The sequence below is a fragment of the Gorilla gorilla genome, chromosome 7 (assembly GCF_029281585.2).
Source record: "Gorilla gorilla gorilla isolate KB3781 chromosome 7, NHGRI_mGorGor1-v2.1_pri, whole genome shotgun sequence".
NCBI classification, from domain to species: domain Eukaryota; kingdom Metazoa; phylum Chordata; class Mammalia; order Primates; family Hominidae; genus Gorilla; species Gorilla gorilla.
Genome location: NC_073231.2, coordinates 137926166 through 137943726, shown reverse-complemented (window position 1 = coordinate 137943726; position 17561 = coordinate 137926166). Strand labels below are relative to the sequence as shown.

The 17561-nt window shown below is 41.5% G+C and overlaps 1 protein-coding gene across 1 annotated transcript in view; it reads left to right on the top strand.

Moving 5' to 3' along the window:
- The first annotated feature begins 13970 nt into the window (after positions 1-13970).
- The window catches only part of HHLA1 (HHLA1 neighbor of OC90), a 44736-nt gene continuing 41145 nt past the window's right edge, over positions 13971-17561 (top strand). Inside the window, exons 1-2 of the mRNA XM_031013884.3 lie at positions 13971-14064; positions 15083-15142. Of these exons, the coding sequence (XP_030869744.3) occupies positions 13986-14064; positions 15083-15142 (139 nt within the window). The 5' untranslated portion in view covers positions 13971-13985. The remainder of the gene's footprint in view (positions 14065-15082; positions 15143-17561) is intronic.

The window sequence follows — 17561 nt, the reverse complement described above, 5'->3', positions numbered from 1 at the left end:
CCACTCCCTACAATTCCACTCCCTCCCATGGTCCCATTTTGGGGACCTGCAGCACCGGCCAACATAGCCATCTAATCTTTGTCCTCAGAAACTATCACGGTGACTGTAAGTGCTAAAGAATGAAACAATGAGTAAATGCGCTACATTTTAGGTGTGTTATCTATTGCTACACAAATATTGCCACAAACTTAGTGGTTAAAAACAATACAAATTTATTATCTCATAGTTTCTGCTGACCAGGAACCCAAGAACAGCTTAACTGGGTCCTCTGCTTTAGGGTCTTACAAGATTCAACCAAGGTGTTGGCTGGAGCTGTGGTCTTATCTGAGGCTCAACTAGGGAAGAATCCACTTCTGGTCTCAAGTTAGGAACAATTTAGTTCTTTGAGGGTTGTTAGACTGAGGACATCAGTTTTTTGCTGGCTGTTGGGCAGAGATTGCTCTCAGTTCCTTGTCACATAGCCTTCTCCATAGGTCAGCTCACAACATAGCAGCTTGCTTCATCAAAATGAGCAAGGGAGAGTCTGCTGGCAAGATGAAATTTGCAATCTTATGTAACGTATCATAAAACTGACAGCCCATTACCTTTGCCATATTTTATTGATTAACAGCAATTCACAGATTTTGCCTATGCTCAAGGGGAGGGTATTACTACGTAAGATATAATTGAGACCATCTTAAAACCTGTCTGCCACACTAGGTAACTAGGGCATTCTCAAAGTTAGCATGAACTTGGTATTGTCTTTAGGGACTGATGAAGCAAATATTAGAGCTCAGAAACCTCCCTCCAGCTAATAAGGGTGATTGCTTAATCTCTGGACCTAGGCTTTATCAGCCTCTCCCAAGCTCAGTTCTGTGAGACATAAGAATAATAGCTAATATTTACTGAGCACTTACATGTGCCAGACATTTTACTTAGTATTCTCTATGAATCATCTCATTTACTCTTCACAATAAATCTTGGCACTCAGAACTATTATCATCCCTACTTTATAGATAGGGACACTGAACTATAGAGAATTTAGTCACTTGTCCAGGGTCACATAGCTAGTAAATGGCAAAGCCAGGATTCAGAGCAGGAAGTCTGACTCCAGAGCATTTATTCTTAGCTACTAATCCATTAGAATCTTTTATTTTGAATAAAAGTCCTTGCTAGCTAAGCAGGGGATAAATATGTTTATATTCATTTAATTTACCTAAGTTTTCTCACTCAAGTTCCTTTCCTGCATGCTTCTCCAGGGGTTATATAATGTGTGGTTGTCTCAGTTAAGATCCAGTTGGAGAAATAAGAAAGTCGTACACATACTAGGTAAGTGGAGGAGATTTTAATAAAGGGTTTGCTTACAAAGATTTGGTCATAGTTTAGTTAAATCAAATTGGCATGGTACAGTCCTGCAAAGCTAGCAACAGCCCTACAAGGGCCAGAACCCAGATGGAGCTTTATGGAGAGGGCCATGTGATAGGGACTATGACCTTGGGCATTGGACACAGCAATCTGGTAGTGAACCAGCAGGGAGGGAGCTAAGGGAATAAAGACTGCAACCTCACTCTCTTTCCCTCTTCTGATCTTCTATTGGTACCTACTGTTGCCTGAACCCAACAGAAAGCCAGGGAGGAAGGAAGACTGCTACATAGCTTTAGGAAACAGAAAAGTAACTAGGATGAAATCATGGCACGAGTGAGCTCACCACCCAAGGGGCTCTGTGATAAAAAAAGCAAAGCTTGGAAAAGCATGAACTTTGGGGAAGATCTGCCTTGAAAGGTATGCAGAGGAAGAGGAAAATGTAAGGAGCATCCAAGAAACCATGATCAATGTAGATAGAAATGAAAAGAGGGTCATGGAATTAAAAGGGGGAGAAATGAGACGGGGTGGCCATCATATAGAGTAATACCAAGATGTTGAGGTAACGCAGGATATGGATGGGAAAGAGCCCACCGAATTTATGTAATATAGGTAAAGTTGAGGAACTCTTTTAAAAGAAAGGCAAAGAGCTGCAGGAAAAATGAAGGTCCAAGTGTTGATGAAATCAATGACAAGTAAAGAGAGTTTGTTATCGGTTGCAGGAGGGAATGATAGGGGAGGCTTGAGTATATTTATAAAATGTGAGAAAAGAAGTGTTGAGAGGGAAAGAATAAAGACAAAAGAAAGAAAATAGGTAATCGATGGCATAAAGACCCAGGGGAAGAAAATAATCAAATACAAAATAAAACCCATAGCCGCAAAGACAACACAATGGGAATTGAACACCTCCTTGGTACCAGCCACTACACAGGTTTAATTAAAGTGTTTTAAAATGTTTTTATTTTATTTTATATTTTATTTTATTTTTGAGACGGAGTCTCACTCTGTCACCCAGGCTGGAGTGCAGTGGTGCAACCTTGGCTCACTGCAACCTCCACCTCCTGGGTTCAAGCAATTCTCCTGCCTCAGCCTCCCAAGTAGCTGGGATTACAGGTGCATGCAACCACACCAGGCTAATTTTTGTATTTTTAGTAGAGATGGGGTCTCACCATGTTGGCCAGGCTGGTCTCAAAGTGATCCACCTGCCTCGGCATCCCAAAGTGCTGGGATTACAGGCGTGAGCCACCATGCCCAGCCTAATTAAAGTGTTATTCAGTCACTGAAATTTTAAGTCATTGTAATTCCCATTTTATACATGGGGAAATTGAGGCTCGGAAACATAAAGAAATCTGCTCAAGGTCAAATACTAATAAGGGAAAGAGTCACAATTTGAACTTAACCAGGACCACCTACCCCTGAGTCTCAGATTACTTCCTTGGGAGAAACTTCACTTCTCAGACCACGTGGGCTGAAGAAAGAATAAGTGAATCAAAAACACTGTGAGTTGATGGGAGAGGAAATTAGTAAACCTTATATAAGTTTGCCTCTCTCTACTGTCAGTACAGTGGGAAGGAATGTTTCTTCATGTGAGAGAAAGAACCTTGGGAGGGTTACTTAACCCTTTTACAGTAAGCATCTGTAAAATGGGGAGAATTATACCTATCTTGAAAGGTCATTATCTGGAATGATGTCAGTAGAGTACTTAGCAAAGGATCTAGGACACAGAAAATGTTCAGTGAGTGATAGCTTTTGACTCCATCCCATGCCCACACAACAAGTTGTCTTAATTTGGGTGTCCACAAAAATAGAGATGAGATGTTGAATGTAGGTGGTTTATTCAGAAAGCATTCCCAGGAAACACAACTTAGAGAGTGGAGAGATGAAACAGGGGGAAGAAAAGTCTCTGATAGAGAAACAGAAGCACTGCCAATGAAGGTGGAGAGCTGCCAGCATGCTGAGAATTATCTATGAACTGCAGGTGAACTCAGAAGTAGGGAGGAAGGACACATGCAGGATACCATCAGCATCTGGCACATAAGCCTACTTGAAAACCAGACATACACAAAAATAAACAAAAACCCATCCTGGTTGCCACAATTTACTCTGTAAATCAAAGGACAAAGATGGCTAACACTGGGCAAGCTGGAAGTGATACACTCATGGACACAATTCACTGTGGAAACATTGCCTGTAGCCTCTGAGAACCAGGGTAGACTGCTCTTCTAGAACACAACAATCTGGCTGCAAAGTCCATGTCTAGCATCACAAAGGTGTATGGACAAATTTGTGGTTATGGTAAGTGTACCCACTCTGCAACTGCATATTTCTGTCCAAATAAAACTTACTCACTTCAAGCCTCAGGTGACTGTATGACAGAGAAAAAGCCTAAAAATTTCTTTCATCTGCACAAATGCAGCAAAAGCCCATTCATAGCCTTACATCCCAGATACTCTGGGAACTTGTTCTTGTTTCTGATAATTTCAGCTTCCAACAATGAGCGTGGGCATCCAGTTGACCAAGGACCCAGTGATTTCTCCTCACTGAAGACATGTAAGGTGTCTCCCCTGAGAAAAGTCCAATTGTCCCATGTCCTGTCCCCACATCAGATATGAAAATATTCCCAGCAGTTTATCTTCTGGTTCTGGGTAGGTCTGCCTCAGGCCAGTGCAGGGCAAGGGAGTTAGCAGAAGGAAGAGCAATGACAGAGGAGATTTGAGAAGTATCAGGGGTCAGGCCATGAAGGTCCTCATGGGCCATTATGAGGTTATTTGTTTTTACTTTGAATCAAGAGGGAAGTCATTGCAAGGCTTTGAGTAGAGAGACAGCAAGATCTGATTTACGTTAAAAAGAGTTTCTCTGGCTGCTGTGTTGAGAATACACTGAAGGAGGCAAGAGCAGAGAACAAGAGATTAGTTAGGAGCAATACTGCATTTGCAGTAAATGGTTCAATGAGAGTCAAGAGAGGCTTGGACCCAAGTGAGAGCAGTGGAGGAAGTGAGAAATGTTAGAAATCTGGATACATTTTAAGAGCAGAGATGACAAAATTTACTGATGGAGTAAATGTGAGATATGAGAGGAGAAGAATAGGATTATTGCAAAGTTTTTTGAGTACCATAATGAGGGAGGGTATCATGGAGATAGGGTAGACTGGGGAAGAGTCAGGTTTTGCAAGCAGAACATGAGTTTGGTTTTTTATGCATTAAATTTCAAATGCATATGAAACATTTGGTGGAAATATCCAGCAGGTATTTAAGTATGGAGTTAAGGAGACTGTTCAGGGCTGAAGATATCTCTGTCTACATCTATATCCATACCCAAATTTATGCAGTCATGCACTGCATAATGATGTATCAGTCAACAAGGGACCGCATATAGGATGATGGCCCCCTAAGATTATACTGGAGCTGAAAAATTCCTATCGCCTAGTGATATTGTAGCCATCGCAGTGTCACAGTACAGTGCATTACTCATCTATTTATGGTGATTCTGGCATAAACAAACCTACTGCACTATCAGTTGGATACAAATATAGCACATACAATTATGTACAGTACAAAATAATTGATAATGATAATAAATGACTATGCTACTGGTTTATGTATTTATTATACAATACTTATTTTAGAGTGTACTCCTTCTACTTATAAAAAAAATTTACTGGCCAGGCATGGTTGTTCATGCCTGTAATCCCAGCACTTTGGGAGGACGAGGCAGTTGGATCACCTGAGGTCAGGAGTTCGAGACCAGCCTGACCAACAAGGTGAAACCCTGTCTCTACTAAAAATACAAAAAAAAAAAACAGGCATGGTGGCAGGTGCCTGTAGTCCCAGCTACTTGGGAGGCTGAGACAGGAGAATTGCTTGAACCTGGGACACAGAAGTTGCAGTGAGCCGAGATCACGCCACTGCACTCCAGCCTGGGTGACGGAGCGAGACTCTGTCTCAAAAAAAAAAAAAAATTACTATAAAGTCTTAGATCGGTCTTTCAGGAGATATTCTAGACAAAGGCATTGTTTTCCTAGGAGATGACAGATCCATGTGTGTGATTGTCCCTGAAGACCTTCCAGCAAGACAAGGTGGGGAGGTGAAAGACAGTGATAGGGATGATACTGAACTTGCGTAAACCTAGGCTAATGTGTTTGTTTGTGTCCTAGTTTTTAACAGAAAAGTTTAAAAGAAGAAAAGTAAAAAGTAAAAAAGAAAAATTAAAAACAGGAAAAGGCTTTTAAAACAAGGATATAAAGAAAATTTTTGTACAGCCGTGCAATATGTTTGTGTTTTAAGCTAAGTTATTACAAAAGAGTCAAAATGTTTAAAAAAAAATTTTGTTTATAAAGGAAAAAAACTACCATAAGCTAAGTTTACTACTTATAGTAAGGTTAATATTTTCAATAAATTTAGCATAGCCTTAGTGTACAGTGTTTATAAAGTCTTCAGTCCTGTGCAGTAATTTCAAGGCCTTCACATTCACTCACCACTCACTCACTGACACCCAGAGCAACTTCTTGTCCTGTAAGTTCCTCTCATGATGAAGTGTTCTTCTACACAGGTGTACCATTTTTTAATCTTTTATACTGTATTTTTATTGTACCTTTTCTATGTTTAGATACACAAATGCTTACCATTGCATTACAGTTGCGTACAGTATTCAGTATAGTAATGTCTGTACAGGTTTGTAGCCTAGCAGCAATCGGCTACACCGTATAGCCTAGGCGTGTAGTAGGCTATACCATCTAGGTTTGTGTAAGCATACTCTATTGATGTTTGCATGACAAAATTGCCTAATGACACATTTCTCAGAACGTATCTCCACCATTAAGCAATGATTGACTCTATGTATCTATCTATTCAACGACTTGTAGGTAACATTTAAAACCATGAGACAGAATGAGATCCCCAAGTGAACAAGTATAGAGAGAAAAGAGAAGACAATCAAAGACTAAGCCCTACAACATCAAGAGGCCAAGGAAATGAGAAGGGACAAGCAAAGGAGGCTGAGCAGGAGCCGCTAATGAAATAGGAGGGAAAATAGGAGACTGTGGTGTGGGGAAGCCACGTGCTGAGAGGGTCTCAAGGAGGGAGTGATTGGCTAATGGCATCAAGTGCTGCCGTGCCTAGTGAGAAGTGGAGTTAGCCATGTAGGAATCAGCATGGCCTTGACAAGAGCTGCACTGGAGGGATGCTGGTGTCATGCCTGATGGGAGTGGGCTTGAGAGAGAGGAGATGGAGATGCTCTGAGGCATCAAGTAGAGACAACTCATTGAGGAGTTTTGCATGAAGGGAAAGAGAAATGAAGGAGGAGCTGTAGGGGATGTAAGGTCAAGAGGGCTTTGATTTTGTTTAAATAGAAAGAATAACTGAAGAATATGAAGGAGCCAGTCGTTGAGAAGCCTGGGGAAGAGGCTTCCAATGAGGAGCAGCCAATGCAAAGTCGCTGTGGCTGGGAACAAGGGAAAAGGCCGCATGTGATATGGCTAGAGACTTAGGAAGAGGGCAACTGCAAGAGTCTTTGTGGCCAGGGTAAAGAATTGGGATATTATTCTAGGTGCTGACGAAAGCTATGGAAGGATTTTAGGCAACGTCGTGACCAAAAACATGATCTTGATTCATGTTTTAAAAATATTTCTCTGACTATATATTGCATGATTTCAGTGACAGGAAACGTTCAGAAAATAAAAGCATACAGAGATTGAAAGTAGATTAGTGGTTTCCTTGGCCTGGTGTGGGTAGAGGGAATGGGGATTAACCATACATGGGCAGGAAGAATCTTTTTGGGGTAATAGAAATGTTTTCAAATTAGAATGCAGTGACGGTTGCACTACATTTACATTGAATTTTATACTTAAAAAGGGTGAATTATACCTTAATAAGGTTCTTTTAAAGATTACTATGGCTGATATAATGGAGACTTATTTAGGGAAGCATGAGTAGTAGCAAGGTGACAAGCGAATGGCAACTCCAGTGTCTAGATAAAAACCATCAGTGTTGAATGTGGGCCCTAGGAGCAGAAGGGGCCAAGTTCTTCTAGGCCAGGAGTTGGCAAACTTTTTCTATAAAGGGCCAGATAGTAATAAATATTCTAACTTTGTAGGCCATATGGTCTCTGTCACAACTACTCAGTTCTGCCGTTGTAGCCCAAATACAGCCACAGACAATACATAAATGAATGAGTGTGGCAATGTTCCAATAACATTTTATTTGTGGACACTGAAATTTGAATTTCATACAATTTTTACATGTTATGAAATATCATTCTGCTTTAATTTTTTTCAATCATTTGAAAAATATATAACCATCCTGAGGTTGCAGGCTGTATAAAAACAAGTATCCCGCTGTAGGCACCTGCTGAAATCAACTACAGCCCCCAGCCCTTTCTTCAGAAGACTCCCGTGAGCCTGCATGCCAGATGATGCTTGGCCCACAGACCTTTGCAACAGGAAGACAGAACTCATCACCTAAGGACTCCTGTTCTACTCCTTCAATACACGTAATTACTGTCAGAAAGGTTTTCCCATCCCATGCTGAATCAGTGCATTGTCATTCTGCTCACGGATGCTATTCAGCTCATTGCACAGGCATTTTTCTCCCTTGGAGTTGATCTTCTTTCACCACCCTAAGTTTTTGGTAGGATTATTATTCCATTTTTTTCCCAAGGGGATTTAAAGCAATGTTATCAAGACTTTCCCCACCCCCACCCACTGTATCTTTCACTAAGAACTCATATAAACCCCATGGCTCTGACCTAGCTGTTAATCTTTCTAGCTGTTTAACTTCTTTGAAGTCAATTTATCCTGCTCAGAAGATAGGTAAGTAGTATATGGTAGGTATTTTAAAACTCTTTTTGTTCCTCCTCCTCTTCAAAGCATGAAGCCAGCTCAAGAATTCTTCTGCTATAATCCTGAGCTCTGGGCTCCTGGATACTGAAAGATATGAGAGCAGTTTCTATCATCCAATATCTACATTGCATTTAGCTAAGACTCCATCCCTTGATCGCTTGATCACAGTCTATTTCTTGCCGTTGTTCATTTTAAGCTATTGATTAGAATCTTAAGGGAGTCACCAGCTGGGAGGATGGTTTGTCCTCACATCTATGATAAAAGAAACATAATCTTTAATCCAAAGCCTCCAAAACATTGGAATGAGGATAAAAGAGTGTGCTAAAAAATGGCTGGCTGTGAAGCAACAGCTAAAAAGTTATATTTCCTTACTCAGTGTTCAACCTGCAATGGATTTTGGCAGCAAACAGACTGGACTTCCAATCCTGGTTCTCCCAGATGCCTTCCCTTGGGCCTTATGTTTGTCTGAGGCTTGGTTTCCTAAAGCTATAAAATAAGAATTATAACAAGCCATTAGTAGGGTTGCTTGAAGGACCAATGGGTTACTATATGTAAAACTCCTAGCACATCAGATGGTCAACAAATATTAGGATCTTCAATTCTTTTCTGTCATTAGGTGTTTTTTAAAAGCCAGCCCCTCACCTTTTGGTGTTCTCTCACAGCCCATGGAACCAAACTACCTAAGTTTGAAGTCCAGGGCTGCCCCTGCCAGCTTAATGACCTTGGGCAAACTGTCTAGAATCCCCAGGCTTCTGGTTTCTCTTCAAGGAGGGAGAGCTGATATCTATATGGAAGGTTACTGGCTGAACGGACCGTCGTAATGCCTCAGAACATGTGTCACTCACTGTGGCTAGCCCACACCCGCTGACACTCCAGTGTGTATTTCCACCTCTCCACAGCGCACCGTAATTATGCTATATCTGATCCAGCACCTTTTGGCTGCAGAGTTCAGTGAGAAAGGCAGGTTTGCTCATCAAGCTGAACTAACCTTGGTTGATTTGGGACCCTTGTTGATTGGCAGTAACACACTGTTTAATTAAGACTCTGGAGCATTTGCCTTCACCATCCACACTCCCGGCTCCAGGGCTGCTGTGACAAAACACATAGACATATTGCAAATTAATTTCACAAGACTCTTGGGTGAATTCTTGGCCCATCAGTCATAGCAACACTTCTCAGCCCTTCTCCCGGGAGTGTGACTGGATTTCTAACCCTTCCACCTCCCAAAATGCTTTGAAATGGCCATTCTGTTTGTGTTCAATATCAGGCTTTTTACTGGCACTCCAAGGTGGTATTTTGAAAGCAGGTGAGTAAAACAGAACACTGTGGAAAAGGGACTTTAGTATCTGAGAGACCATGGTTCAAATCCCAGTTCTCCTGCTTAGAAATCATGTGACTGGGAGCTGGGGGCTGCATGTCAGAACCCTGGGCCTTTATCTTCTGTAACTCAAAGATCAATACCTGTCCCATGGGATGCTTGAGAAGTTGAAATAACAGACTGTGCTCAAAATGGGAGGATCAATACATTGTACTCTAGGGGATGAAACCCCTGTTTCCTGTACTCTCTTAGGTTCAGTTTCTGAGGTCCTGCAAATTAAACTAACAAAAGATAGATTACAGGAGAAAAATGTTTTTTTCATATGCTTATAGGAGTCCTCACAAAAATGAAATAGAAACCCTAAAGGGAGCTGGGCACAGTGGCTCACGCCTGCAATCCAAGCACTTTGGGAGACCGAGGCCGGTAGATCAAGACCAGGAAGTAAACCTAGGCAGTCCTCCAACGCCAGGGTCTGTGCTTGTAACAACTATGCCATGAGCTCCACAAATGCTTTTTGACTGAGTTCAAGACCAGCCTGGCCAAGATGGTGAAACCCCGCCTCTACTAAAAATACAAAAATTAGCCTGGCATGGTGGTGGGCACCTGTAATCCCAGCTACTCAGGAGGCTGAGGCAGAGAGTTGCTTGAACCCAGGAGGCGGAGGTTGCAGTATGCCGAGATCGTGCCACTGCACTCCAGCCTGGGCGACAGAGCGAGACTTCGTCTCAAAACAAACAAGCAAAAACAAACAAAAATACCCTAAAAGGGCCATCAGACTTGGGGACTTATATATCACTTTGACAAAAAGGTGACTGATTTGTGGAGAAGTGACAAGACAAAGGAAAAGAGCTTTGAGCTTCTAGAGGCAGTATAATGTGGGAATGAAATATATGGGGAAACCAATGGATGCTAAGGTTTATTTTTGTGAGGTTTGTGTGCCCACTCAGCACCCACTTTCCATCTTCTTCTTGGCCATAAAACTCTCCCAGGGAGAGAGAATTTCTCAGAAGTGTCTGCACATAGTCAGGTAGGAGAAGCTCCAAGAAGGCTTCTTCCTGCATCTGTTGATTCTCGATGGCCTTCCACTCAAAATAATCCATGTGCCCAAAGTCGCTTATTAGGGGATAGTATATTTTGGCTGGCATATTTTGATCCCCTTCAATAAATAATTATTATTGTCCTGTCATCACATGACTTGCTTTTCTGCAAGTGTCATGGAAGAAACAAAGATTTATAAATAATTATCCAATAATAGTCATGAGAAATGTAGTGAAATAATGACAACAATTTTACGGTAAAATTTTGGATATCTAATTCAGTCTTTTAAAGATATAACTTTGAGGACTCACTCTATCATATGAAGAACATTATCTATCTTGCTTACTATTGGAGTACCAACATCTTTTCTTATTTTCATTATTATCACTATATTGTTGGTGCAGAAGTAATTGAGGTTTTCGCCATTACTTTAATTCTATCACTTATTTGTTATACATTTATATAGCACTTGCTCCATGCCAGACACTGTCCGCTACAGTCTACAAATGTAACATATTTTAATCCTCAGGACAGTCTTGGGTGAGGCACAGAGAGGTTTAGTAAGTTGCACAGCAGAGCCAGGAAATAAACCTAGGCAGTCCTCCAACTCCAGAGTCTGTGCTTGTAACAACTATGCCATGAGCTCCACAAATGCTTTTTGACTGAGTGAAGGTTAAGTAAGTTAGCCCAGATCACAATGGCCAACTCAAGATTCAAGTAAGATCTGTCTGACCTTAAACCCAGGCTGTCTCCCTGTCCTAGACTGTCCCAGAGTGGTCCAGACTTGCAAAGGGAAGCGTAAGGCCAGATAGTCTCAGTTTTACTGTCAGGTGAAGTCTAGCCAGTCTGAAGTGTTCCTTTATAAAACTCTCCAACTCTCCAAACTATGGATGTTCCAAATATTGCATGAGATACACTAAGATATTATTCACTGTTATCTCAAATTCAAATGGTGTCCTGTGTTTTTTACTTGTTAAATCTGACAACCTTAATCCAAACATGTAGTTGACTTGGCCAATGACAAAGAATTGAAAAACCAGGGAGAAGTAAAAATGCATTTTTCTCCAAGAACAGTATCAGTAAGAATTGTAGTCTTCGAGTAATAAATCTTAGCATGTTGGCCAAGCACGGTGGCTCATGCCTGTAATCCCAGCAATTTGGGAGGCTGAGGCAGGTAGGTCATCTGAGGTCGGGAGTCGAGACCAGCCTGACCAACATGGAGAAACCCTGTCTCTACTAATAATACAAAAATTAGCCGGGCATGATGGCACATACCTGTAATCCCAGCTGCTCGGGAGGCTAAGGCATGAGAACCGTTTGAACCTGGGAGGCGGAGGTTGCAGTGAGCTGACATCGTACCACTGCACTCCAGCCTGGGCAACAAGAGCGAAACTCTTCTCAAAAAAATAAAAATAAAAATAAATAAATCTTAGAATGTTTACTCTTAGTAAATGGAAGAGGGTGGTTAACATAATGAAGCAAGAGTCAAAAAGAGAGAAATTTGTAGCTATTATATAAATGTAAATAATTGTTTTTCTACTATAAGTTTTTATCTTTTAATTCCGTATTTCTCTGGTATGATGCTGAGTTCTGAAATAGATACAGAAGAAGAAGGGGGAAAGAGGAGAAAAGAGAGAAAGATAAGAGAATGAGAAAGAAATTAAGATTCCTAATATCTACCATATTCCAGAGATTGTACTAAGCACCATATTTCATTCTCATTTAATCTTCACAAAAATACCTTCAAAGTAGTTATGACTCTGTCCATTCTACACACGAGGCTCAGAAAGGGGAGATAATGTTTGCACAGTGGTTGAGGTGCCGAAGGAAAGAATCCTCACTCAGCAGGAATTGCCTGCCCACTTCCACCCCCAGTCACCCTTTGCTGGAGAGAACGCTAAGTCCTGGCTTCACCAGGTGCTCACTCTCTCTCTCCCTGTCTCTCTCTCTCTCAGTGGAGAATTTAGCACAGCCAGCCTTGAGTGTGAATTAGTTGGGCATGTGTCTACATCTTCTAAGTTACTAAACAGCTCAAGGGAAGTGGCAGTGTCTACTCTGTCCCTGTGTCTCCAGCCTGAGCTTGATGCCTGGTATGGATTGTGAGCATAACGATGTGCCAGGCACTGGGTTAAATGCTCTGGATTCATTATTTTAAATCCTCACAAAGACCTGTGAGAGTCCTCTTAACTGTTTTGCAGATGAGGAAAATTGATATTCAGAGAGTAACCAGACTTAGGAGAATAGGCAAATTCCAAGAAAGCCCAAGCTTCTTGCTTCCTTGTAGGACCTGTCCCTGTGTGGGGTGGCATCTAGAACAAATGCCAGTCATGTATCTATCAATAATTAAAAAGCTATTTAAATGTTTGTGGAATCTTTTAAGAAAATTCCACAGAGGCTTCCCATTCCTAATGGACAGAGAACTTCTTAACATGCAATTTGCCCTGAGGATGTTCCCTTCCTGCGACATTTTTCTCCAATCCAAGCACACATTCTCTTGACTTTTCTTCCCGCCCAATTCACCTTCCAGATAAATCCAACCCTCTACCAATGGTAAATTTCTCCTCTTTTCAAATCGTATCTGCGCAGCCTGTATTTAAATTGTCATTACATTAATACCTACACAGAAAGACTGTACAGTTATCAAGTATGCATCAGATAGTGTTCTATGTGGCATCTGGCACACAGAAAGTGCTCAATAAATGTTAGCCATTATTCAATTTAGTCTCAGCTTTGCAACTGTAACTATCATGGTGATTTTGCATGGCAAATGCAAAATGAGAATGGCAGGCACAGAGTGCTGCAGAGAAGGAAAGAGACTGTGAACACACATACTCCTATGATAATATATTTTCCTATTTATGAGAGTAAGTGATGCTGTATTTGAGGGATGTTTCCTGTCTCAACAGCCAGAAAATCCATGGAAGAAATATAAATGCTCCCTGAATATGTATGCATCCCCCTCTACATTCCCAGTTTTCCTGCAGTCATGCAGGGTCATATAAGTAATTTTGGTATGGGCTGCAAGCAAAAGCAGATAGGTTGCTTCCTGCCAAAGCACTTAAGAGTTGGTGCATAATCCCACAGCTCTCTCCCTTCCAGTGCCACACTGAATCAAAGTCTAAGGAGGCTACAGTTGCCACATGGAGAACTATAGGATAGTGGAACTCCATTAACTGGAGTCCCTGAGAGACTATGTGGAGCAGAGCTCCCCACCAAAATGCAGTGAATATATACTGCAAACAAGAAATCAATTTTTCTTGTTAAGCCAATTAAATTGTGGAGTTAATTTGTTACCTTAGCTTCCTAACCTCTCCTAACCTAGTACAAAGCCTTTTTCAGATTGTGATTTTAATGATTCCTCATGCACTGTTCTCAAAGGAAGGTCTGCATCAATGTGCTTAGTTTCCTAAGTGTTTGCTTGCTTCATTCCAGGTGGGCCAGAGTATCACAAGCATGCTGGGCTTCCTGTCACGTGGTCCTCCAGTGAGGCTGTGCATGGGCCTGGCATGTGTCTTGTCCCTTTGGAACACAGGTAGGTCTAGTTGGAGTTCTGGAAGTGTCTGTTCTGTATAATAAGTTGGAGTATTCACTGTGCTTTAGAGAACCTCAGCAGCCAACATTTCTGCCCAGAATCCAAATGAATTTGTTCAAAATGGCAAGAATAACTTCCCTACTTCTGTTGTTCCCTTGACTTTTTGCATTTAAGTCCCATCTATGCAAAAGAATTCTCTTCACCTTCACTGTTACCACCTTTGTCCAAAACATTATTTTCCCTTTCCCAGACTATGAGACAGCTTTCCAAACCAGCTTCTCCTCTTGTCTCTCCATGACCCATTCACCACCAATCAGCCTGAGTGATCTTTCCATAAATCTTGTTAGGTCATCTTCCAAGTTCCTCCCTCTTTTCTCTCCCTCTGCCCCAAATTATTTGCGGAGTTCCTACTTCTCTCTGTGTAGTGTACCAGGTCCTTTTCAGGCTCTGCGTGACCCTGCCTCCCTCACCATCCCTGCTTCCTACCACCTCCACCTCCTTCATTCTTTATGCCCCCATCACTGTTGGCCTTCTTTCCATTCTTTAAAGTAATACTCACGCCTACCTCAGACACTGGGCTTGTGCTGTTCTCTATACATCAAATATTCCCCCAATTAGTTAAATCCTACTCAAATGCTATTCATTCTTCAGAGCTCAGCTCAAGGTCCCCTCTCAGGGAAGGCTTCCAGATTCCTGAGACTAGATCAGCCCCCTGTTACACACCCTCACCATTCCCTTCAAGGTATTCAATGTTGTTTTCCTATGTGTCTGCCTTTCCAGCACACACAATGCCTAGCAAACACTCGGCACTCAATAGCACCATCCATCATTAGTAGTTGGTCAACAAATATTTGATGACTAAATCATTAAATGAATGAACAAACTAGATGTGGGACTAAATGTCACTTCACAACCCCAGATCATAATTCTCTCATATGTAAAATGGGTATGTTGAATCAAATTATCTCCAGTATTATGTCTTGGTTATAATTTCTCTGATTAAACTTTTTTACTTTAGTGTCTGGCATCAAAGGAGAAGCCAAGAAAGAGAAGGGAATGACCTTTTTACCTACAGCAGGTAAGTGGGTGATAAGGGCTCCTTTTCAGCTCACTGTTCTTGGGCAAATTCCTTGACTTCCCCAAGCCTGACTTTCTCTACTGATAAGACAGCGATTATATCCACGTCTAACACTCTAATAGTCACAACAATGGTTCCTGTGAGCTACTCATTTCTTTATGGTTCATTGAATCCTCGTGATCTTAATAAATCCACAAAGACTGTAACATTCCATTGGTGATAGAAGATTTTATAATGGGGGGTACTGTTACTTGCCATCATCACCTTTGTAATAATTTCATCTTTCTTTGCCTTTCCTTTTTGATGCTATGAAATTCACTTTGCAGTACAACGGTGAATACATTGCAACAGAAAGGACAAGGAGAGTCAGGGAACAGGTTTCTAAATTTTAGTAAACAAGCAGGACAATTTTTTGGTTTGGTTTCGGTTTTAGTTTTGATGGAAATTGTGTTACTTTATTTATTTATTTATTTATTTATTTTGAGATGAGGTCTTACTCTGTCACCCAGATGGGAGTCAGGTGGCACGATCTCAACTCACTGCAACCTCCACCCCACAGGCTCAAGAGATTCTCCCACCTCAGCCTCCCGATAGCTAGGACCACAAGCATGTACCACCACACCTGGATAATATTTTGTACTTTTGTTAGAAACAGGGTTTCACCATGTTGCCCAGGCAGGTCTTGAACTCCTGAGCTCAGGGGATCCACTTGCCTCAGCCTTCCAAAGTGCTAGGATTACAGGCATGAGCCACCAGACCTGGACTATTTTTATATTCTCATTTATTTTAAATTAGTACATTCACATAGTTCAAATAGCAAAAGTTACAAAAGCATATAAAGTTAAAATGCTCCCCCAGCCAACAGCTTCCCTTTCCTGAAAGCACCAGTTGTACCAATTTATTGTGTGTAAGTAGGATAACTTTCCATAAATATTTTTCTTAGTTGAGCTTCCAATTTTCTTCTCCTTAAATGGGAACAACAATTCCTGCCCCACAGGTAATCATGAAAGATAAAAGGTGATAAAATACTAAGCATTAAGAAGTACAAAAAATGCCAGGAAACTTCTATTTTAAAGATATTATTATGGTGGTCTTTTTATCCAAAAATAGAAAAATATCTTTTTGTAATCTGTCAGGGAACTTATTTGAAAAATGCTCTGTATTACATCCTGTTCAAAAATCTGTGCTCCACTGGTGTTTAGTTCAGACTTCAAATATTGTTATCAAAATCAACCCAAGGATTTATCATTTAAAAAAAAGGAGTGGTAGAAATATTCTTTCCTTGGTGAAAGGAATAGTGCTAAAAAAAAAAAAAAATGGTGCTCAGTGAAGAAGATAACACAGGGCCCACCATTCTGGCTGGAAAGGTGTAGGAATCCTGCCAGCCTGGTAGCCTGGGGCATCCCTGCTGCCTGGAGACCCCGAACTGACATAATCCTGGTCCCTCACCTGCATGGAGGACTCTGTTGCCTTGGCAGGTCACAAGCAAGGTTGATTGGTGCCTCCCGCAGATCTTACAGCAGCTGGTGCAGAGTAGACTGTGCAGGTAAAGTGCCACGTGGGTGCCTGAGGCGGTGCAGTGGCCTCACTCAAGCTAGACAGCTGGCTAGTTGACAGCATTTGCCCTGCTTAATTATGTCTGTCTCAGACTTCCTTTTGTGACATAAGCCCCTTGCCTCCAGTAGCCCTGTTATGGCAAAGGGGAGCTAGAGTCCCCACCTACCTCTAACCCCAGAAGCTTTGATATTTAACCAAAAAGCTTGGCAATTGGTAAAAGGCCAAATTGGCTTAAGCAGGCAACAGCTGACTTGACTCAGTTTCAACATGTTATCGGAAAAGCAGAAAATAGCAACCTAAATGTCCATTGACGGATAAACAGGAAAAGGAAATGTGGTATATACATACAATGCAATATTATTCGGTCTTAAATAGCAAAATGGTGCCATATGCAATAACATGAGTGAACCTGGAGGACAGTATGCTAAGTGAAATGAACCAGTCACAGAAGAACAAACACTGCATGATACCACTTTCGTGAGGTATCTAAAATAGTCAAACTCACAGAAGCAGAGAATAGAAAGGTGGTCACCAGGGGCTTAGGAGAGGGAAATGGGAAGTTCGTTGTTCAATGAGTATGAAATTTCGGTTACACAAGATGAATAAGTTCTAAAGATCTGCTGTACAACATAATAACAACAGGTAACAATACTATATTGTGCACTTAAAAATCTGTTAATTGGGATGAGCGCGGTGGCTTACGCCTGTAATCCCAACACTTTGGGAGGCCGAGGCAGGCAGATCATGAGGTCAGGAGTTTGAGACCAGCCTGACCAACATGGTGAAACCCCAGCTCTTCTAAAAATACAAATATTAGCCGGGCGTGGTGGTGCACACCTGTAATCCCAGCTACTCAGGAGGC